Source organism: Amaranthus tricolor, chromosome 16, assembly GCF_026212465.1.
Source record: "Amaranthus tricolor cultivar Red isolate AtriRed21 chromosome 16, ASM2621246v1, whole genome shotgun sequence".
Taxonomy (NCBI): Eukaryota; Viridiplantae; Streptophyta; class Magnoliopsida; order Caryophyllales; family Amaranthaceae; genus Amaranthus; species Amaranthus tricolor.
Genome location: NC_080062.1, coordinates 21,687,603 through 21,711,844, shown reverse-complemented (window position 1 = coordinate 21,711,844; position 24,242 = coordinate 21,687,603). Strand labels below are relative to the sequence as shown.

At 34.6% G+C, this 24,242-nt stretch overlaps 2 protein-coding genes across 2 annotated transcripts; both read right to left on the bottom strand.

Moving 5' to 3' along the window:
* Window positions 1-1,085: 1,085 nt before the first annotated feature.
* LOC130802635 (uncharacterized) lies at window positions 1,086-2,006 on the bottom strand. The gene has a single exon (XM_057666644.1). It carries the CDS (start codon window positions 2,004-2,006, stop codon window positions 1,086-1,088), a length of 921 nt encoding a protein of 306 aa, XP_057522627.1.
* A 1,321-nt stretch (window positions 2,007-3,327) lies between these two features.
* LOC130802682 (methionine--tRNA ligase, chloroplastic/mitochondrial) lies at window positions 3,328-16,330 on the bottom strand. Its single transcript, XM_057666696.1, has 12 exons — window positions 15,951-16,330; window positions 15,072-15,215; window positions 14,818-14,967; window positions 13,292-13,459; window positions 11,992-12,116; window positions 10,686-10,779; window positions 8,821-8,919; window positions 8,004-8,184; window positions 7,799-7,914; window positions 6,452-6,607; window positions 3,734-3,862; window positions 3,328-3,639 (listed from the first exon to the last, which is right to left on the bottom strand). The coding sequence occupies exons 1-12, from the start codon at window positions 16,215-16,217 to the stop codon at window positions 3,484-3,486; spliced, it is 1,785 nt and encodes a 594-aa protein (XP_057522679.1). The 5' UTR covers window positions 16,218-16,330; the 3' UTR covers window positions 3,328-3,483.
* Between the last annotated feature and the right edge of the window lie 7,912 nt (window positions 16,331-24,242).

Below are 24,242 nucleotides of genomic sequence, written 5' to 3'. Positions count from 1 at the left end.
GGCTGATGATAATTTTTGTGTTTTAGGGTTTTTCGATGCATTTATTTTAGTTGCTCAATGATCTTCAAGTGAGAGCAACTTTTTTTTTGCCACTAAAAAAAACGAACAAAAATTAGGGGTTTGGATTGTTTTCCTTAACTTCAAGCGCAAACATGTTCGTTTTTTGCTCAATGATTTCACACTAAGATTGACAACAAATCTAAGAGTTTTGTAAAAACAACCACCTTTTTCATTAATGTAAGCATGAGTACAAATGTTTCATTTTAAACAACATCAAAATTTTTATACTTGTTGTTTACATCTGAAACATCCCAATTTCAAGATCTCAAAAATTCGTCCAAAAAATGCATGATTGTTAAGCTTCACATGGTAAGTGATTGGTGTTCGTTCTTTTTCTTCAGGCTGCTGTGTTAGGTTTGTGCTTCCTGTTCTGTTCTTGATTGTATTGGTTGACTGAAGTTGTTGTTCATGGTTGTGCTTCCTGTTTTGTTCTTCCCAAAAACATTTGTGTTCTCCTATTCTGTTGGATGCTTTGTTCATTGCTTTTTCTCCCAAAATCATTGTTAACTCTGGTTCTGTTGTTCAATGTTTTGGGTTGTTGTGATGGTGATGTTGTCTTGCTGGTTTTTGTCTTGCTGTTATTTTGGGTTGTTGTGATTGTGATGTTGTGTTGCTGGTGGTTCTGTTGTTCATTGTTTTGGCTTCATGTGATGGTGATGTTGTCTTGCTGGTACCCTATCATGTCCACCGATTGAGACATTGTCTCTGAACTGATCCTTATGAATAAATGTTGAAGAGATACAACCACTAATTATTTGTCCACACTTGGATAGTTAGGCAATGTCCCCTCCCTAGCAGCTTTGGTTTTGTTCATATGTGGGATATGATAGTCAATAGCCCCTTGCCTTTTCATGGTCTCAATCATGCATGCTTGTAGTGTTATGAAAACAAATCTTAAACATTGTGAACTCAAATTGTCAAATGCATTATTCACAACACTTAGTAATTTTGGTACATTGTAGGCTGCTTTATGATATTGCAAAGCCAGAATTGAACTAAAGAAACCTAGATCTAGTACATTCATGTCAGGAGAATTTGGTGGTTGTTGTACAAGTTGTATGAAAAAAATCATCATTCAATGCCTCCTCCATAAATTCATTGTCATTGTGTGCTATGTGCGGCTTTGCATTATCCAGTTGAATAAAAATGTGCTTTGACATTCCGTGTGGCCACTTAGCTCTTATGGTTTGGTCTATTCCCCCCTCTTTTCTGTTCTTTGAGCTCCTTTTCGCAGGCTCTTGAGTAATAAAAGGCCATATTCCTATCTTACCATCAAAAAACACATCACCATTAGTTAAAAAAATTGGATTTGCAATAGCACACATGAACATTATTTTTGGGATGAATCTTTCGGACTGACATTCCCTATGTGGTTCTACTTCACCCGGTGCTAGGTAGTAAGTCTGTGATTCTCGAGTTAGATAAAAGTGTTTTTCATCAATATGAACAATGTTATTATGTGACTTAAACTTGAAAGAATCAGTGTGTTCATCATATTGCAACTTAGATAATGCAAAACTTAACCTGTGTAGTTTGTTGTTATCATTCAGTGTGGGTTTGATAGCGTTTGTATGCTTTCTAATAACTCTGTCCTTCTTCAACCTAGATACTGTTGACTGTGATACTTTCATTTGTTTTGCCACTGCATGTTGAGTGCCTTTTAGTTCAAATTTGATGGACTTGAACTTCTCATCATCAAATTGGATTTTGTTGGGTGCTTGTCTCCCAACCCTCTTGTTGTTGAGGTTGATGGTTGTGTTGTTGTTTTCCTTTTGCTTTTGAACTTCTTTCCATAATCTCGTGATTGTTTTTCTATAGACTTTGTACTCTGTTGTGAGTTCATTAATTATACTTAGCATCGGTTTTCCCTTCTTGTTTAATTTGCACAATAAATTTTGCATTATTTGAGTTTTTTGTTGGTGGGATAGGTTCTTGGTTGGAGCCATTTTTGTTTTACTTGTAGTTGTAATTAATGTGAGACTCTGTCTTTGGTATTTATGACACTTGTTTCTGTTTTCATTTATGGTGCCATTGATCAATTCTACTTGGCGCCTGTTTAGCTACCATTTCTGTTTGCTGTTTGCTGTTTGGTTTTGGTTTCTGTATTTTTTTTGGACATTTAATTTGAATTTTTGAATAAAAATGAGATGGTATAATGATGATTTTTTTTTTTACAAAAATGAAATTTTGGTTGTTTACAATACCGTGGCAATTTATGAGAATTTTAATGCATCATTTTTGTTGTTGATGTGAAAAATCTGAAGTCGGCGATCGAAAAAAAATTCACAACCACATGATCAAGAACGATTTAAACTACACCAAATTTGTTGAAGATTTGAGAAGGCTGTCCGAGATTAAGTAATTGAACTATGTATTTTTTTTATTTTCCGGACTAAGTATGTAGGACGTATGTATTTTACATTATTAACCCGAACTATGTAATTTCGGTTATTAAAAAAAAAAAAACCACTTTTGAAGGTGAAAATTATTCACCATTTTTAAATGAATTCAACTATGTTCAAATTTGGAGGGAATCATTAGTTCCTTAATCAATTCATTAACAAACCCATAACATTACTCTCTCTCAAACTAAACTTATTATTGAACACAACTTATTATTATACAATTTAAGTCATGAACTAAATGATGAATGTATTTAGTGTTAAAGATAAATACTAGAATAATTTAAAACTTAGGCTTATATATTATTTATTTTTAAATAAATCCATATATTTTGAGTATAATGCACCTATTATTTATAAGCTTCTCTAGACCTTTATAAGTTAGCAATTACAAATAAACATTACACCGATCTATTTTCACCAATAATAATAATAATAATAATAATAATAATAGGTGGAGTTATTAAAAAACAAATAATAAGTAAATTTATTTTCAGCAGATCGAACAAGTGTTAGTTATTATTGATAATTTCACCTTAACTTATAAGTACCAAGTTGTACTAAATTTATAAGAAATAAGTGCTAATTTAAACCAAAATCATTAGTATTGAACTAAACTCAAACCGATCGAAAGCATAGTGTAAAAACAAGGCCACATCGCTTCGTAGTCCGTATTGTAAAGCTTTCCAAAAATATAAACCAATATTTTCCGCTTTGTAATAAAAAAACCGCATTTTGGGTCATATCAAGGGGTATCTTACGGTTTCAATCAATATTTAGGCACTATGATAACCACATCAATTCCGATACTGTATCACCATTCCGTTACTGCGACCACAACCATTACCGCATATTTTGACTATGATTGAAATTTGAAAGTTGAAAGGAAAGGCTTCATATTAAAAGATCTAGAACCTTAGGGCAATGAACCATTTTGTGGAAAAACAACAGACAAAATTTCCTCTCAATCCAAGGTTATAATTGAGAAAAAATACTAGTAACATATAAATGTACAAGTCATCTAAGCACTTTGAGCTTTAGCAGTTTTCTTGGCTTTCTTCTTGGAAGTCGGAACCTCGAGCTTATCTGCATCACTTACAAGTTCAATCCTAGCAAAGATGGGTTTCGCTTCTGGCATGATGCGTCCAGCCTTCAGACCGCCCCATTTTGTATCATCCTGCAAATGCACATCCAAACCATGTCGGTAAAAGTTCGGTAGCCATATACAAGTACTAGAATGAGAAAGAGGAAGCACTAGAATTAGACCCAACCCAAGTAAGTGCATTGAATTCTTCTTCTGAGAAACCAAGCTGAGAGTATATTCTCCAACATAAGCTCGGCGTGACTGGCATTAATGCAATGGCAATGATTCGCATGGCTTCCAATATGACGACAAGATCCTGCACCCATATAGAAGAATTCACATATACAACTGATTAAGAACAGTATAAGTCTTACAGTCATCGGACAATAATTATCGTTTCTTATTCTTAGAAGAAAATTTTCGGAAACTGTCTCTGTAGACATTATAAGGTCTTTGACAAATAGAGTCGAAAACATTTCAACAATGTTCCATTGCCCCAATGCTATTAGATGGTTCCTACATAGGCAATTAGAAAGGATTCGGGGGGTTGTGTACTTATATGTATGAAAACCTTATCCTTGTATTAACAAATAAGTTGTTTTTGACTTGACACTTAATAGCAAAAATATGCAACTTCATATTTGTACAAACTACAAAGTGCACATAATTGAATGAGCCAAAAATATTTTAAATGAATAGAAAATGTTCAGTAAGGTTTACAGTTAATAATTCCAGAACATTTAATGATAATAATTGAAGATATATAAATTTTCCCCATTATAATGATTTCAATATTTTCAACTGATTCCATTTTCTTGGGTCATATCCCTATTGTTGAATTGTCTGATAAAGCCGAATAAGGTATAGTCTACAACTAAGAAATTCGGTTCAAATTATCATTCACATATAGTAACTGCCATTCATTCCTATTGTTGAATTGTGACTCAATAATCCACCAAAAAAATTACTGCCTACTGGAGCACCATCCTCTTGCGCGAGCAGCAACGGGAGCAAGCTTCTGATAGCACCTGGTCCAAGCTTGTGTTTTGTGATCGATAAACCGAGTTTATTTCTTGAGGTAAATTACCCGAAACTTCATTCAATACAGTAGCGAGAGCATTTTTAAAAATAAGACTAAGAGCCACCTAAGATTTAAGTGGAGAGTTCTTACTAGAAATCTTTGTGCATTGCAAGTAAAATAAGTGAGAAATTCTTATGTGTAATCTTCAATACAATTAGCTTCCCTTTGTTTGGGTAGGTTTTGTGGTCTTCAAGTTAAATTTCTTGAACACCTCCTGAATTATTTCGTGTCTTCACTTGTTCTTCATCTTCAATTTGTTGTTTCTTGTTTATTTACTTTGCCTCTTTCTCTAACACAGTATAAAAATTGATTTTTTGCGTACAAAACCCAAAGCAATTAGCCTCTTTCTCAAACAAATTGTTATCAAGAGCTTGGTTGAATCCTTATGCGGGTTTCCGGTTTCTTGAGGTAATTGTATATAGGGAAAAAAATTAAGTTCAGGTAATCTGATTTTAAAAACTGGGTGTTAATGTAGAAAGCGCAACCGGAGATGTAATCAACCCATCTATAGTACGAGTATCTTCTATCATTTTTGAAAGTGGAAATATTTAGAAAGTTAAAGTAAAAGTGGGAACAAAAAACAAAACAACACAATTCTAGCCTGTAAAGAACTTGCACCTTTTCATAGATTAATTTATGGACGTTTTATATAAATTCCCAAAAAAAAAGATAATGAACATTACCACTGTCAATCGACGCCGACAACGTCTCTTCTGCCCTTACTCCACTAAATTTTCATAACCAACGTTCTCACCAACAGAACCACATACCATAACAACTTACAATCCTCTCAGCCACAGAGTTTCCACCACCACAAATACTAAAAAAATTGCAATTCTCATCCCTCACCACCTACTACACCGCCACAGCAACTACCACATAGCACACTTCCTGCCACTACATGAACTCGAGATTAAGAGCCGCCCTCCTTGAACAAAAAAATAGCAAATTCAACCCACAATCCCATAATCTATTCTTCTATGTAAAACCTTAAAAGTCAAAAGAGATAAGGTCGAGTTAGATTGATGATCTGAGCCACAACCTTTAGGTAGCAGTGGTATTGGGTTGTAGGAAACATTATGGGTTGAGATGATGCGAGCAACAGTGATAGCAGTGGTGATTGTTTGTATATTGTTTGTATTGTAAAATCATCCTTTCTGAACAAGGAAATCATGAAGCAGCAGCCAATTTTCCTCGATAACCAAACTACACATATACTTGTCAGATTTTAATTAAGAATTCAGTTTTTATCTTGATAAACAAATTAATGATGGGGAAATAAAAATTATGACTAAATCATGATTTTGCAGTTTTATGATTTATTTAGAAAAATTTGCAGGCTACGTAAAAGCCTTGAATTTACTTTTAAGTTTGCCTTACAATGTTTCACCCGTTTTTCCTCTTAAACCTCTTAGTACACAACATTTGGCCAATTTCTGTGGAAGTTTTATTCGCAAACATTTTGGGATAAAAATTGGAGAGTATAATCTAGGCCGAGTAAATCCACAAGACATGGGCAAATAAACTGAATGAAGGTCATTTCATTGGGTAGGACATGGAGAATCCCGATTCCCAAAGTGCAACTTGTGGGACTTGACCTTGCGAAACCAAAAGTCACAAAGCCAATCACAAATGCTAGATCAAAGGCACCTTGATGAGTGAAGGTAATTAGACTAACAAGTTCTCTCCATTTCACCCATATCACACCGCTGTTCCCATTAGATTTTCCCAATCAATTGTAGTTTCTAAATTAAACCACAATTATGGCTAATTAATGCATTAAACTGTTAAAATTTTGCAACAATAGAAGTAATAGGAACAAACCTTGGCAGCAGCTTCTGCAGCTGTGTCCCCTTGCTTGAAAAGAGACCATGGTGCACGCTTGTCCATATAAACATTGCCAGCATTCCCAATTTCAAGAACAGCCTCACAGGCAGATGACAATGAAAGATTTTGATATTGTGCACTAGCCTTCTGTACCTGACAAAGCAACAAAAATGAAAGACTTCATAAATGTTTGCAAAGAAAAAAAATTATACAAATGATTACAAGAGTTCTGACATGCAAAAACTGAAACCAACACATGAAAGTCGATTTGTCTTTAGCTTTTTTTTTTTATTTATGAGATAATTGATAATACACAATACACATGATCAATAATACAATTAAAACCTTCCAAATAGGCACTTGCAATAAGTAGCCACTGTTATCACCATTCCTGGTCAGATATTGACCCAATTGTCAAAATTTCAACATGAAAATGATGGCTGCCAGAAACAAACAGAAGTGCAAAACTCTATTGATCCAGTTATGAAAACCCCCAAATGCTCTTTATGTACTACAGTCGTTATTCAATAAGGACAATCATATATAAGGTTCACCTCGATGAGCCAAAAACAAAAGGTTGTAGAACAATAAAAGCTCTTTTGAGAGGAAATGGTTAATAGCAGCTTTGTAAGTACTCCTCCATCTCCATCCCACATTTTTCCATGTTTGTAGCAAAAAGCTCTCACATTGGCTTCACAATGCAGCAAATCGAAAGGGATAGATGAGGATTTGGGAAGCATATCAATCATTTCACCAAGCACGGCATGCTCAATTCGACTCCGATTATGAAGACCTCGAATCGAAGTGGAGAAGATGATGGTTAAATTTGAATGATGAAATGAGATTGTAGGGTAAAAGAACAACATATGAAATTAAATTGCAAATTCATTTTCGTGGATTAGTAATATATAATTACTTGTGGATAATATCAATGCCACCCCTTTTATTTTCATGGAGAACAACTAATTATTGCTATACTATATATTTCAGACAATTCAAATAAAAATCAATTACATCATTTTGGAAATTTTGCCTATTCTCGAATAGTTATTTGGTTGTAAATTATAAGGGACTATTGAGAAATGACTCATTAATCATGTGCACTTTATTTAAGTAAATTGGTAGATCATATTTGCTATCAAGGGTCAATTGGAAACAACCTCCTTAGTCAATACAAGGGTAAGGTACCGTACGTCCATCCCTCAACCCCTGCCGAGATGGGAAGGGAATTAAGTTAATCAATGGTAATGGAATGTTGTACATCGGTTTGGCATAGGTGACGCCAATGAATAATTCAAATGAAAGCCAATCAGTTAAACTCACTTAAATTCAATTAGGCCTCACCAGATTTTCCACATTGATCTTGAATGTGTTCCCTTCACCAGCAACAACAGAATCAACAACTAATGTTGACTGGCAGTTCTTTTTGAGAAGCCCAAGTGTGCGGTTGAGAAGGTTTCCTGTGAATAACATAATCAACAAAACGAATAATCTGTAATTACCTTTAATTACACGTTCAAGAGGAAAACTACAAGCAGTAGATTTTTACCAATTGTGTTGGCAAGATGTGCATTAACAATATTGATGAACCGATCCTCCGAGTAATCCCCATCAATTCCGAATTCAACTTCCCTTAGAAAGAAATATCGTACTGCATCAGCTCCAAACTTCTGCACCAACTCATTTGGCTCGATAGTATTGCCTAAAGACTTCCCCATTTTCATGCCATCCTATATTTTTAAAATAAAAAGCATCGCTGCATAATATGAAAATTTATACATAAGACAAACTACAAACACGTGCAATTACAGAACTTTTTCTGTAATGCAACCATCACAGATTCACAGACGCAATGCTATTAGATTTCAACTTCCTCTTTGTCATCTTCATGCTGGTTATTACAACAAAAAGTATAACAGCCAAATACAAAACTTAACAGTAGCCCACATCAACGGGCATCACATAAGGTACTTAGTTTTTTATTTTACATCTTTGACTGTGCTTGATCACATGGTATTTACTTGGTCACATGGTCTGGCACAATATGGGGCAAAATATTTTTTTTTATCATAAACACTATGCATCTACAGATCATTTACTTCTAAAGAAAAGATCAAGAGGCAATAACGCAATAAGTAACATTACGTATCTTAGAAAATTATCAAAGCCCTTTGCATAATCGGATAACGCATAGATAGTCTAGGCAGAGACTTATTAAATACACCAAAAATTCCAAATTACTACAAGCTAAAAGATTATATGCTCTTGGAGCGGCCTTATTCTCACAAGCTTTTTTAACAGCATCACATTTCCCATGTATTTGACAGAACACAGTTTGACATTGATAATAAAGCAAGCAATAGTACCTTGGTCAAAAAACCATGGCCAAAAACCATTTTTGGGAGTTTTATCCCGCCTGACATCAGCATAGCTGGCCAATAAACTGCGTGAAAGCGTAAAATATCCTGCAAAAATGTATAATAAGTAAAGAGGGTTTCGAGGTATTTAGGCCACTATTAGAGAACTTTAAACATTAGTCAGCATTGTTTCCATGAAACACTTGAGACAACAAAGGGGAGAGCTAGACTTGACTTGAAGATTAGGAGTACGAATGACTCAGCATAGTTGTCTCCTCTCGTATATGAACATTTCAAACAAAAAAGGATTTCAAGTTTTCTCAATCAGTGAAGTTCCAAAGTAACACTAATAGTTTGACACTTGAACAAACAGATGCACATAACATAAATACTCCTAAAAACATATTTGAAGTATGCGCCTTGAGGAAAATAAGCAGCGTAGTTTAGATACAATTGAATTTTTTCCTAAAAAAGGAACCTAACAATGTTTAGATTTTTGACTAATCTCCCCATTCCAAATTCATTTCTGCATATATACACTGATTTTACTATTTCTATTTGTCAAAAAAAAAAAGATTTTCCAATTTCTGTTAGGTATTTTAAAGAATAATTTATTAAACCCTTATTTTTCTCTACTGTTGCATCATGCCAGTAAAATTATTTTCTTGCTTTCTTCTTTCTTCGAAAATCATTGCTATCCGAACCTTATTTTAAAAGTGTTTTGTATGCATTAAAGAAAAAATTGTTCTGCAAAGCGGAGGGTAGGACTTTTAATTGATATAACATCAATAATCTACATTAAGGATGTTAAGCAAGCCACATGCCCCTGATCGCAAAGAACGAATTCACCCATTGTTTTCCACATGCCCCCCTCTCTTTTCCAAGGAGAATAGGATAGAGGAAGGCATCAATCTGATATCAGTTAGCAAGAAAGTTCTCTTGGTCTTTCACTAAGCATTAAAACAAGATAATATTACTAGAATAATCATCTTGCAAAGTTCAATACCAAAATTGTCGAACCAAAAATAGCTTATTTCTGCCGAAACTCTTTATTAAACAAAACAAGTTTTTTGGTCCTCACTCTTCATTGATATGGGTTGTTATTACGAAATACAATTTACTGCAGTAACTTTGAGATGCTCTTTGGAAGCTGAAGTAGTATCATAGAGCTAAAAGACAGATGTATACTAGAGATTAATGGTTAAATTCATTAGACTTTGGAGTAGAAAACTGATGTTCAGACGTACAAATTGAAATTTACTTTTTTCCAATTATCAGCTTCCCGATCATATTGGACATTGAAGCATGGCAAACCAAAAAAAAAGTCTTATTTTCAAGGTCAAGTAGCTCCTCTTCCATTGTTTTTTTTATTAAATGTCAAAATGTACATGATTGCCAAGTGGAGCGTTTCACAAGGAATTTATGTAGATGACAATAAAAATGTTTCACTAACGCTTAATATTTGTTCCAAGAGGCTAAAGAAGCTAGGCAAAGGATGTCTCCTCCCCTCTCCTTTCCCCAAATATATAAAGGTATTATACAACCAAAAATTTATCATCAAAAGTACAAGTTATAGGATTTGCAAATGATAATGTCAACTGGAATTGGCTGCCCTATTCTATGCCTTGATCAGTTCAATCTCAACAGGAAGAGAAGAAACAGAAATCAGCTTTAGCATGAACCACAAATCAGCAATTACTTGTCTTGACAGTTTCAATTTCAGGATAAAGAATAAACCAAAGCCACAGAAAGGCTAAACAAAATGTAACAGAACTATTGAGCAAGACCTACAGAATACAGTTAAGAAATCCTTTTCCAAGGATCATAAGAGAACAGCAGCCTTGAACCATGATTAAAAACTCAGAAAGTTGTACCTTGCCGATTAAGTGGAGTGAAGCAGGCCAGCCAGAAGCAACTGCACTTTGTAAACTAGGTCGCTCATTGTTCTCCAATAATGCTGAAATGTACCTGGTGGATGATAATAAGAGCAGTGTTTAGAGATTGCTGAACTGTTCAAACTAGATAAAAGGGAAAGAAGGTAGGCAGGAAATTCAGCAGAAACAATGATATATAGTGTAACTTAAAGGAAAATAGACAAGACAAGAAGAGAGAATGATATGTGCTTGATCCTCAATAGATTTTTAAACCATTTTCCCATTTCAGTTTTTCCAGATGTCATATTGACAGGCCCCAAAGTTCTTACATCCACCAGTGAGCAAACCTTCTGAGTAGCCGAGGAAAAAAAAAAAGATGACCTAGGTGGCTATTCCTTCTAGACCAAATGCTTAATATCAACATCACCCAATTCTACGGAGTTTCCTCACGGATTAAAGTGAGGAGGTTGTTTATAGATACCCTACTTCTGAGTTTAGGGGCTTTATACAATTCTGATAAATAACAACCTTCTGCTTCTTCCTAATACACAATAAGAGAATATCATCGAATGATTTTGACTAAGAAGTTAGCCCATTTAATCTAAAACTCAAGAAATAGCTAATCTTTAACTCCATATGAATTGGACAGGCCAAATTAAAGTGTATTAAGCAATGCAATTACCACTTCTAATTAATCCTCCAAAAGCACTATTCTTGAAGCCTTTTTAATATCTGTTGGAGACAACTAAAGCGTTGGATCAGACATGTCTAGAGAAGGTCGATGCAAGAAGAGATGCTCTTAACAAGCAGGAGTACTAATGAACATCAGCGTGTTAAGAGTAAGAGCAAATGAGCAGTTGAAAAAATGTAATAGCATCCCTCTTCTGAGTATATGCCTACAATAGAACTACATCAGTCAAACATGTCTAACAATGTAGCAAGAGATTGATCCACTCCATGGAAATTTAACAAAAAATTAGTATGATAATTAGACCTCAAAAGTGAGAAAAGGCAGCCTCAATTCCTATGTAGATAACAAATAACACAAATAACACAAGAGATTGTCTACAACATTGTTGTATGGTTGCTGTTGAAAATTGTAGCTCTAGAAAGATTTACTGAAGCTTAACTGAATCCATATATTTCAAACAGCAACATGATAAGCAAAAAGATCAAAGAATATTGGAAGACGATTACTATAGGAATGAGCTTGTATATGATACAAGCTATACTAAATCGTACCAGAAAATATAGCTGGATATTGGCCAAATATCATCTAATTCAGAGAAATCAGAGAGAATTTTACCCTAGTAATGCATCAAACCAAACATAAATTGTTTGCTTATCATCACCAGGAACACGTATACCCCAGTCAACAGCTGCTCTGGAAATTGAGAAATCTTTCAACCCGGTTTTTACCCAGCCTTGGACCTAAAAATTGTATAAGATCATATACTCAAGTTAGTCACTCTTAGAGAAAATCATCAAAGAGACTAAAAGTTCTACATAATCACTGCAAGATACAAGTTTTTTGACCAAGAAAGTTAATTCACAAGTCAAGCATGCCATATTTTACAGATTTGAGAGTTCAAGTCCACAAGAATCATTAGCTCCGTCATGATTCTGGAATGATAATTTCAACATGGAGCTTGATCTACTTCTAATTGTTGTTCGTTTACAGACTTCCTACAGATGCACTACATTTAAGCATAAAAAATTAGCTATCTCAGTTAGGCGATATGTAATATATTTTATACATAATGTATCTCGTACCCAGTCGTTCCCGAGTAAATCTAGGTTGCGTTTCGTCTTCCCATTCCAAACCGAATGTTGTTCCAGTTAACAATGAATGCAAGTATAAATAATACATGTATATATAGCAATCTAATTAAAGAACATAGAGATCATTGAGTCAATCTATGAAACATGTTTCAGCGATGACATTAACTAAAACATCTCACACTACTTGAAGAAGCAATGAGCACAATTTTTGTGTTCAATTGAACAGAATTATGTGACCAAATAATGAAAACATATTTTCATTTGCATAATTTTTTATAAATGACTTAACCAACATTTAATCTATTACTCATAACAGATTGCCAAAAGAGTTAGCAGTCCACAACAGAAGACACTTCTTGAAGGTACACCACCCATAGGTGCAAAGAAGGTCACATTCAAAAATAATAAGCATACAACACCGATACAAGAACAAATTATACCACCAAAAAATGAACTATGACATTAATAAAAAAAAAAAAGCTAAAATACATCAAAATTTTATAAGCATGAAAAAAATTTCTTTAAAGGAGACCTCAAAATTTGCTACTCAAGGAATAAATATGCAACAACATTCAGAAAACACATCTCATATACAAATTCTTGAACTTCATTCATGATAAAAATAGGATCATAGATCATGTAATTTATCCCTTATAATGGTCGTCAAAACAGGCCGTCTCCACAGTCCAATCTATATATACAAAACCTTTGCCTTTATCTAGAGTTTATACAAATATGATCAACCACAATGATTTTACATCCTTCAGCAAGACAGCCAACAACCAAAAGGCAATATGCAGAAGCAGGAAGAGATATTGTTTTACCTCATTTAATCGACTAGAAGGCTGCACGAAATCAGGATTCTTCTCCAGGAGATCTTCCAATTCTTTTTGGTATTTTGATAAAGCAAAGAAGTAATTCTCTTCTTTCCTAGATATACATGGCTTAAGATGAACTGGGCAACAGTTATTCTCATTCAATTCTTTGACATCCTATATTTTCAATGAGGTGGGACTAGTCAGTAATTTTATAGTACTTGGCACCCAAAAGCACAAATAGACACAACTATACACATCTACCAAATCGTGAACTGAAACATGTGAACTGATGAGTACAAGTATTAAATAATTTCATACATCACCTTGCAAATCGCAAAATGTAACATGTGAATTAAGCAACAAATTGCAAACATACATAAATCAAGCAGAGAATCAGGTAACAGTACACTGCCCAACAATTTTCATTCAAAGCTACCCTCGTTACAGTTTTAAGTATACAAGTCATAGTGCAAAAAAAAATCGTAATCGCAACACGTCGCCCAAGTTGTAAAGCTTTGCAAAAAAAAAAGAACTATGTTTCTCATGTTATAAAAGTGTTAAAGTTAATGATCAATCATAATTTACAATGAACTTGTGGAGTTGGCTGAAGAATGGATAAAAGTGGGCTTCTTAGTTCATCACTACGTCCTCTTTCCCAATACAATTGTACGTCTATGTTAGCATTCATCATTGTACTCCAATATTTATACTCCCCCCATTTCTCAATAAATGTCTCTTTTGGTTCTGCACACTATCCAATGCCCTAACTCAATCCTTAATATTTATAATTGTGTATAATTAAAAATTATAAAATTATATCAATAAAGTGTTATTGAAATGAATCAAACAGGATCCAACTTGACTATGTTTAACCTATAAATAAAGAACAAAATACAAAATTAAGGTTAAGGGATGAATAGTAACAACACTCAAATAAAACACGTATAAATAAATGGAGGGAGTATTTAATTCAAGTCATACGATAAAAAAGGTCTAATATGACATTGAAACTTGCATATATCTATGAAAAAAAGTTTCAAAGAAGTCACTAATGACCTAAAGGTGTATGAATAGATTACATCAAAATATTCATTGTTAGTTAGCCATCAATAATGAGGCTAACGATCAAGATCATAACCAATGTTATTTATAATTAAGGGATCATAGCAATATAATGGTGTGAGATGTAGATTATTATATATTCTACAACAATTCATCATAAACAAAGATAATGTTAAAATCACATTAATCATAAGGTATTGTAAAAGAAAGCAAGCGTATTGAGTGTGCATAGGCCAACAAAAACAGCAAGCAAAAAGCTGATATAACAACTAGTACGAGTCAACACAATTAGGAAAAAGGTCCTATATTTTGTGAAGAACAATGTTTTCACCAGAAGAAAACTAGAACCTAAACCCATATATCAGTTGCTTACTCGAACTTTTCTTTGTGATACTCAAAGAAGAGTTGTTTTTAAAATTTAATAGCCCACCATCACTGACGTAAAAATAGCACATCTCACAAAAACATACCTTATATTCTTCGCAATTGACACAATAAAGACCCTCGTAGTCAGCCCGGTAAATATCACCATTGGCTTGAACTCTAGAGTAAAACTCGTTAACCACTGCTTCATGTTTAGGATCAGTCGTACGGATGAACTTGTCATAAGCAATATCAAGCTGCAAGGTCATGGATGGAGTCACTTCATAAGAGGAAATTTTTATTTATCAGAATTTTATTTATTTATCATAAACCAACAAAGTAAAAAGATTACGTCTTAAACCTCTTCCCACAAAGTTCTATATGCTTGCGAGATGGTATCACAATGCTCACTGGGGCTGGAACCAACTGCAGCTGCTGCAGTAGCAATTTTCTCCCCATGCTCATCCGTGCCAGTCACAAATATGACTTTCTTTTCCATTAACCTCTTCCATAAGAGACAAACAAGAACAAAAAAAAAAATCAATTTCTACACCATTATTAAATTATGGCATGACAATTTCAAATTTCGTTTGGTAAGAACATTACCAGCAATTTTCACAATAACATCGGATACTTAAACATGGTCAACAATGTTACTTCACAATTGGACTTGGGACTTGTGCCAATCTTGAATACATGTCCGATAGTTCCTTAAATTTAAGCCCAACATTAAATGTCTCAATGTTCATAGCATATGGCACAGGACAATTTAGGTGACAAAAGTTCAAGTCAGTATGCAAATTGTAATAGCAATGCAATCCCCTATACACCACTTATGATTCCGAAAACAATATGCCAAAATCTTCTTCGTATTCTTTGTATCACATTCCAACTCTCATCACACCCAGACATGCCTTCAACAAGCTAAATACACCTTTATATATATACATATACATATTGTTGACACAACATATAAGTTTAACCATATTATTGACTCAAAAAAGAGTTAACATAACATTCCCAATAATTATTCTCCATAATAGATTTGAAGACAAAAATCAAACATAAACTAAACTACACTTTCACCCCCAGAAATCCAAATATCCAATAAAAAATTTGAAGTAAATTAGGAACTTAAACAATAAATCACTCTCCACCCAGTACAAAGTAACACTAAATTGAAAACCAATTTTGTAAAATTGTATTTCAGTAATATCAAATCAAGAGAAAAAGAGGAAACCTGAAAGCGAGCAATGGCATCGGCAGCAATGGTGGTATAAGCACTACCCATATGAGGAGGGGCATTGACATAATAAAGTGGTGTAGTGAGGACAAAAGTTTCATTCTGAGAATTAGCGGAAGAACAGCTACAGAATAAGGATGTCTTGGAAGATCCAAAAAGTGGGTTTGATCGGATAAACGAAGTCTTGTTGAGGAAATTGAGCTTGGGATTGATGGAAGAGAGATTTAGGAGGCTGTATTGTAAGGTGTGGACTCTCCCTGCCATTTTTGTGCTCTTCTCAAGGATGATGGAGAGGCAGGAATCCAGGATAACAATGGTTCTTGGATTGGATTCCCTAATATTAGGGTATTTAGGTAACTTGCACGTATTTTGGGGGGTAAATTAGACCCTGGTGAGAGAAATTTAAATATTGTTTTTGGTCATACCTAAAATAAAATATTAAACTTATTTTGATGTATAAAAAATTACTTTAAAATTTTTTTAAAATATTTTTATGATATTAATATCTGAAATAGCTATGAAAATTGCCCAAATAAAAAAGCGAAAAACTTTCAGAGACGGAAGAAGTATAAGAAAATGTGAAAGTTTTTGCCCTATGCAATCCAATTAAGATAAGTTGTGATAGTTTTGCGCCCTAAATATTGTTCATGTGATTTGTTGTATTGAATTTATTGGTATAGTTTTTGCGACAATTACCATTATAATTATTCACACAAATTAGATTATTATTAATAAAAATTATCAAAAATTACCCAAAAGGACCTTTTGTCGATATAAAATACCTACAATAGAAAATTTTGTCGATGACAATCTGAAAATTATTTTTATTTGTCAAAAAATACAAATTAACGATAATTACTCATTTGATTGTTAAATGTTTTGTTGATGTATAGTACATAGTTTATACTCCTTTCTTGATGTTTAGTGGTGAATTACAAGCAAATATATCTTAGTTGTTTCAATTTATATATTTATAATAATAATTCATCAAACCATCTAGTTCCTAATAATTCTTTGAGTGATTCCCCTACTACTACTTAAGGCACATATGCACTAATAACATTTTGGAGTTCTCCACCATACAAAAGTTTTATCATATAATTCTATCATTTATTCTAGAGACATCTTCTACGTCTTTAGCTTGCACTCATGCATTATTAATTATACTAACTTCATATCTCCTCTTATATTGCCTTAAATACCACAATTTATAATTTTTCGCTCCTAATAATCCTTGTATACCACTCAAGTTTAGAAGGTGAAATGTAATCAGTGCTGTTAGAGTTATTGTGACTTGAGTGCACCATTAAATTATACATTAAGTTGTGTATTAAAAATGTGCATTAAGAGTATGAGTTGAATGTGTGTTTAAGTGTAAATGCATGCAGTTATAAGTGTATTGACTGACTCAATTAAAGATGGGTGTAATGATGTAAATAATTAGACATGATGAATGATAAGAATGAGCAAGTGCAAAATTAATCTGATCTTGTCAATGATGCTCAAAAAAGGCACTCAGTAGAAGGTATGACTTGAACGAGGCACGTAATCAGAAACAGACAAAATGTGTAGGAATACAGTGCTCATACGAGCAAGATTAGTGATCGAACGAGCACCTAGTCTGGAGCAATTAGTGAGCTCTGAAATCACTGCTCGAACGAGCAGTGTTGTGCAGAGTAGCGTTGGATTCTATTTCGAACAGTTTTGGTTTTTTAGAGCATAAATGGCTTATTATTTCGTAGCTTTTGATATGCAAACTCATTATTGTAATAAGACTCTATAAATAGAGAGCTCATATGCTCATTGTAATCATCCACAAAATAACTCCTAACCTAATTAATAAGCCTTAATTTTCTCTTATTCTCTATTATAATTCTCTTTAATAAAAATTCTTGGAACTACATTGTTATAGTATAATCAAAAGATACTACACACCTCCAAGGACATAACCTACATTAGGTGAACCCTGTAAATCTTTGTGTTCTTTATTTGAATTGTTTATTTCCTACAAACATTGTTTTTCATTGAAAGAGTAATTTGTTTATCAAGGTACTTCATACCTATTTTTGTAACTGAACACTTTAAAATTATAAATAACCATTTAATAATTAATTTAGGACTATAAAAGTGATCACTATAAAATTGTAAGTGACCGATTTAAGATTACAATTGATAGATGTAAAACTATAAATAGTTACTTTAAGGTGAATCACTTTCAGATAATAAAAAATAATCAGATATAAATATATAGTGGATCACTTTAAGATTATAAATAGATACTTTAAAATTTTTAGTGATTATTTAAAGTCTATAAATGTACATTAAATCAACTCAATAGAAATGATCTCAACATAGGACCATACAGTATAATCAACAATTTATGGTAGGTCTTAGGGCACTTCCCGGCCCCATATGGTTTTAAAAGGGTAAAGAGCTAAAACAAAGTAAAAAGGGGAATTAACATACTTCTTCTCATAGGATAATAATACTTCCTGTAAAAAACTTAAGGGCACTATTATTTATCGCCACCCTTTTTATTTTAATGCCACCCGCTTAATGAAATAACGATGTTGCCCCTGGACTTAAAATTTGTTAAACAAACGTAAATCTCACTTAATAACACTATTATCACATTAAAAAGCATTAAATTTAAAGTTTAAACGTAATCCCGAACATTTCTATCGCAACCCTATATATATTGAATTTTCAGTAGTGCCCTTGCATGATATACGAATTCAAACACGGTACTATCTCTCTAAAATCTCTCTAAAACGTTCTTTGATTTTAAACAAGTTGATAGCTGAAATCGATTTACTATGGCTAACGAATGCGACTATGAATCGAATCGGGTACGTACTTTAATCGATTTGAATGAATGTTTTAAAAAAAAAAAATTATTGCAGTCGCACAAAACGTGTGAGTGGACCACGGAGGAGTCGCACAAAACGTGCGATTGAATCGCGATTTAGTTGCACAAAACGTGCGACTGAGACGCGGTCCAGTCGCACGTTTTGTGCGACTCCTCCGTGGTCCACTCGCACGATTTTTGCGACCTAATTTTTTTTATTTTTTTATTTATATTTATATATTTTTTATTATTTACATTATTATTATGTAAATTATATAAATAATTTTTTATTTATTTAGCAATTTATGTTATTATTATTATTATTATTATTATTTAATATATGTTGTAGTAAATTATTTTATTTTCTAATTTATTATTATTTTGTAATTTATTATTATTTTCTCATTATTATTATTATTATTATTATTATTATTATTATTATTATTATTATTATTATTGTTATTGTTATTATTGTTATTGTTATTATTATTATTGTTATTATTATTATTATTATTATTATTATTATTATTATTATTATTATTATTATTATTATTATTATTATTATTATTATTATTAGTATTTTATTAATTTAAATAATTTATAATTATGTATTAATATTATTATTTTCTTATTATTTAATATTAATTTTTTATTATTATTTTAATATTAATTATTAAAGTAAATTATAATTTTTGTTTATTATTGAATATTTTTATTATTAATGTTTGTAAGTATAGTTTTTTAATAACCTAATGTATGGTTTATTTCATATTTTAAATTTGCAGGACTTTGAAAACTTAGGAGACAATGTAGATTACTCTGGTAGATTTGTTACGGATAGGGAATTTGATTCCGTAGATGAATTACATAGTTGGGCCGATGAGATAGCAATGACTATTGGTTTTCAATTTACACGTGTTTCTTATAAACAAAAAGAAGGACGTTCTAGAGTTAGTTTGTATTTAAGATGTCACCGCTATGGTAATATTAGGGTTGATTTGCAAACCTAGATAATGCTACCCGACCTGGTTCTAAAAGTAGAACATGTCGGTGTAAATATATGATTGTAGCAAGTAGTCGTAAACCAGGAGAAAGACCTTGGACAGTGTGGGTGTGTCCTGGAAAAAGGGTAGACATAACCACCGATTTTTAGTGTACAGAGATGGTCATGTAAGGGCAAATAGGTTGAATGTAGATATTTGGCAGCATATACGACAGCTTAGTGCAACCGGCATGCAATCTGCCTTTATCATGACTTCAATTAGAGAAAATTTTTCTGGTTTTTTACTAGTATGAATCAAATATACAATGTTAGAAGTCAATTAGAAGAGAAGAGATGTAGGGTAGGACTTTCCTTCAACACTGTTTTTATATGGCCACAGAGCATAATTACGTGGTTTGGACAGACTTGGATAGTGAAGGGGATTTGAGCAGATTATTAGTTGCAAATCCTACCTCAATCCAAATGATACGTACATGGTCGTATGTTGTGTTGATAGATACATCGTACAAAACAAACAAACAAAAGTGGCCACTGTGTGAAGTAATCGGAATGACGCCAATCAATCACAACTTCTTGGTTGGGTTTTGTTTGATGCGAGATGAGGCGGTTGTGTCATATTCGTGGGTGTTACAGGGATTGAGAGATATTTTTGGCACAACTCAGACTCCTAGCATCATTGTCACTGATCGAGATGAGGGTTTATCTGCAGGTATTCGTGATTTCTTCCCATGTAAAAAGGTTTTGTTGATTAATTATTGTCGTTCTCTTTATTGAATATGTCTTAATTACGTTCAATGTTGTGTTTAATGTAGATGTGCGGCATTTGTTATGCATATGGCATATTACCAACGACGTTGAGAACATGGTGGACAAGTTGTGTGGCGGGAAAAGAAATCAATAAGGACATGTATTCAAAAAAAGTATATTGAACCCCTTGATTGAAAGTTCTACACTCGATGAATTTGAAGAGATATGGCAATCGATTGCGACTACCTGGTCGGTTAGGAACAAAAAAGTCGTTCGATATTTGGCTGGAACTTGGATTCCACATAAAGAGAAATTTGTGCGTACATGGAGGAATGACTGTTTACACATGGGTAACCAGACTACCAACAGAGTTGAAAGTCAACACTCGTCTTTCAAGTATTATCTTGGTAGCAGTAATAGCTCATTTGATACCCTGTTTAAAATGGCATACGACAAATAACAAACCAGCAAGCCAGGATCCGACAAGCGCTACAGGAATCCATAAATTTTATTTCAAGGTCTTTGCGACATCATTTCTTTAGACCTTTATATCGCCATGTATCTATTTTTGCCGTGGAGCAGTTGCGGCTTGAGCATAAGCGTATGTTAGATTTGGGTGATTATGTACTTAACAAATGCGGTTGTGTACTTCAACGCACCTATGGATTGTCGCGTGCTTATTATTTATATCTGTCGATCGATTCACAAGGTGCTTTGTGTTTGGATGACATTCATCCATTCTGGAGTACTTTGACGTACACAGAGGTAGGAGATGACACCAAGGAAGGAGTATGGCACGCAAACGCCGACGACAAAGATTACTTTCAATCGTTGGTCGATGAAATCTTAAAAGCTGATTCGGCTGTTGTACGACGCTTGTCTCTGGTACTTGAACATGAATTACACTCTGATGGAGCCGATATACCCGAGCCTTGCGCAAGTCCACCTAGAAAGGGAAGACCAACCACTAGCAAAACCCTTAGAAGAAATAAAAGCGCATTTGAATATAATAGATCATCTTCTCGTGGTCGAGGGTCTAGTGGTAGGGAAACACAATCCTCAGTTGGAATTAAGTTTAGTTTCAACTTATCCGGTACATGACTTTCCTTGCCGTTATTTAAATTAGTTTGTTACAGCTTAATCTTACTAACCTTATTTTCAATAATTGCAGATGATCCAGTAGGTCGTGATTTTTCACTGTTTCCATGGCCCAATCAGTTTGTTCAACTATTAATGAACGACAATTCATCTCCACTGCCGCCAGTTCAGCAATCATGGAGAGAAGCAATTGACAATTCTTCAGACATATAGAAACACATTTTAGATGTAGGATTTTACTTTGGAATAAACTATACGGGCCACGACCACCACAACCTAATAACACCGCTGAAGATGCTGTAAATTTAGATAGTCCATAGTGTAACACATTGTGTGCATCATTATTTAGTTTAACTATACATGTAGATGGGATTCAATTTGTAGATAGTCCATAATGATACTATTGTGTACATTATTATTTAGTTTTACTACACATGTAGGATGGGATTCAATACGTGGATGAAATTCAATATGTATAGAATTGATGTAAATTAATATAAGCTGTGATGTCAATTAATTTAACTATAATGTAAAAAGCATTGAGGTAAGCAAATATTAGCATTGATGTAAATTAGTTTTCAATTACAAAAATCAACAGTCTATGAAGGGCCATGCCCCTTAAAAGCTTGTCATTCGGCAAGTAAATCTCTAACATCAGAAACGTATACATCTAAAGCATGTCTTTCCCGGGATGTCATTTCCGCAACATGAGGATCCATTCATTTAGAAACTGTAAAAAAAAAAAAAAAAGAAAAAGGGTGTGAATAAGATATTAAACAACATCTAAATAAAACAAACACATAATAGAAAACAAATAAATTAAAAAAACTAACGTATTCCGCTCTACTTTCAGCTAGACCAAAACCGGCACTCGGTCCTTCGCCAGGGAGGACGTATAGGTGGGAGGACACTCTGAACCAGTCAACGTAACTAGGATCAGCCTCTGATGGAACAAATGCCCGACGAAGTGCCTGATCACCAAGGCGACCACAATAGGGGAACCTACTCCATACCTCCGTGTAAATAGGCGGAGAAGCAAAGGTCACGAAATAGATACCGTGTGCCGGTCGTATAGCCTGGGTTGATCTGATAGGGGGGGGGGGGGGAATAGCCTGCACAAAGCCGACTTTTCGTACTGTCCTCTCCGGCAAATACACCTCGACGATATCAAAACAAGTGATTCCCCCAATGTAGGTGGTGCGTGGGTGCTCATTTAGCAAAGCCCTTGGAGAAGTCATGTACAAAGTCCATTTCACCTGCATACAAGCAAAATTAACATATACAAATAATCTAAAATTAAAATAACATGAATAACAAAGTGTGATGTGATGTACAATACCTGAGTTTCCGTCATGGAGTCCAATATACTCCTGCAGTCCCTCAGCCTGTTGATCTCACGACCTGGCTTGGGCGTGGACCACATCTCCGCCCTAGTCTTATTAGGCACATTTGCTTGACGAGGATAAGGGCGGAAGGCCGGAAAGTACTCGTAAATCCATGTTTGAAGAAAAGTCAGGCAACCAGCAATGGTCATGCAACCAACCCTAGACGTCATTCCCAGTTGCCGATACATGTAGGCTAGCGTCACCGCACCCCAGGCGATCTCGTCTTAGTCGACGTTGACGGTTAGTATTGGGTGAGGTCGCATGCCGGTTCTGGTCTTATCCGCCAGTGGTGTAGAGCCGACAATAGCCATGTAATAGGCTGTCGACTGGGTCTTCATAGCCTAGGACCGATGGCACAACTGCATAACTTCAACAACGTTGATGCCACCGCTGGTGAATATCCCTTTCCGTTGTAGCTAGGACATGGGCTCCCCAAACTGACCAACAATAGCGACCTTCCACTCCCTTTCAGCAGGTTCAGCCAGTAGTGAACCTTTAATACCTATGCCCAATATGTATTGCACGTCGTGCAACATAATCGTCATCTCCCCCATGGCATGTGGAAGGTGTTCGTATCCGGCTGCCACCTCTCCAAGAAGGCCAATATCAAAGCACAATCAATGTATTGGTGCATAATGTAGGGTAGCCGGCCGAGGGGAGTGGCAGGTAGAACATCATAAAGCGCAGCAGACACATCCTGCAGTCCGATGGTCGCCTCCAACGACTTCTTTCTACTACAACACTCCAGAACCATAGGCGTACGCTCAGAGCCGTCAAAAATAACTCTAGCTATGTGCCCGCCATAGCTGAGTATCAGTCGCGTATCTGTGGGCCCCCCGGGCTGGGATGATGTGACCAACTAGTCCGTTCCAGCGAACTGTGAGCGCTTGCTCCCCCGTGGCGGCTCATCATCAACGTTACTATGTCCGGCATGCTCAGATGCGTTTGCAGAACTACGGGCGGCACGTGCGTATTCACTGTCGACCCCGGGGACAACAGTCCAATCCACTGAGCGACCAACAGCACCTTGGTACTCAACATCATCATCATCATCAACATCATCACTAGAAACCCTCCAACTACTCTGGACGCTAGCCTGGTCATCAAACCGAGTGTGCACTTGGTGCAGCGTACTCGATCGTTGGACCTCATTGTGTCTGGTAGCCTTTTCCTGTCTAGCACTCCTAGCAGAACCTGTAACCCCCCTC

What these genes read in the sequence shown, in the direction of transcription:
- LOC130802682 (XM_057666696.1), bottom strand. Translation starts at nt 16,217, where the DNA reads ATGGCAGGGAGAGTCCACACCTTACAATACAGCCTCCTAAATCTCTCT. An exon ending in CTTCTAGTCGATTAAATGAG is followed by an intron (nt 12,117 to 13,291) that starts GTAAAACAATAT and finishes TACAATTTTTAG; the next exon opens with GTCCAAGGCTGGGTAAAAAC. An exon ending in AGATCAATGTGGAAAATCTG is followed by an intron (nt 6,608 to 7,798) that starts GTGAGGCCTAAT and finishes TTGCTTTGTCAG; the next exon opens with GTACAGAAGGCTAGTGCACA.
- LOC130802635 (XM_057666644.1), bottom strand. Translation starts at nt 2,006, where the DNA reads ATGGCTCCAACCAAGAACCTATCCCACCAACAAAAAACTCAAATAATG.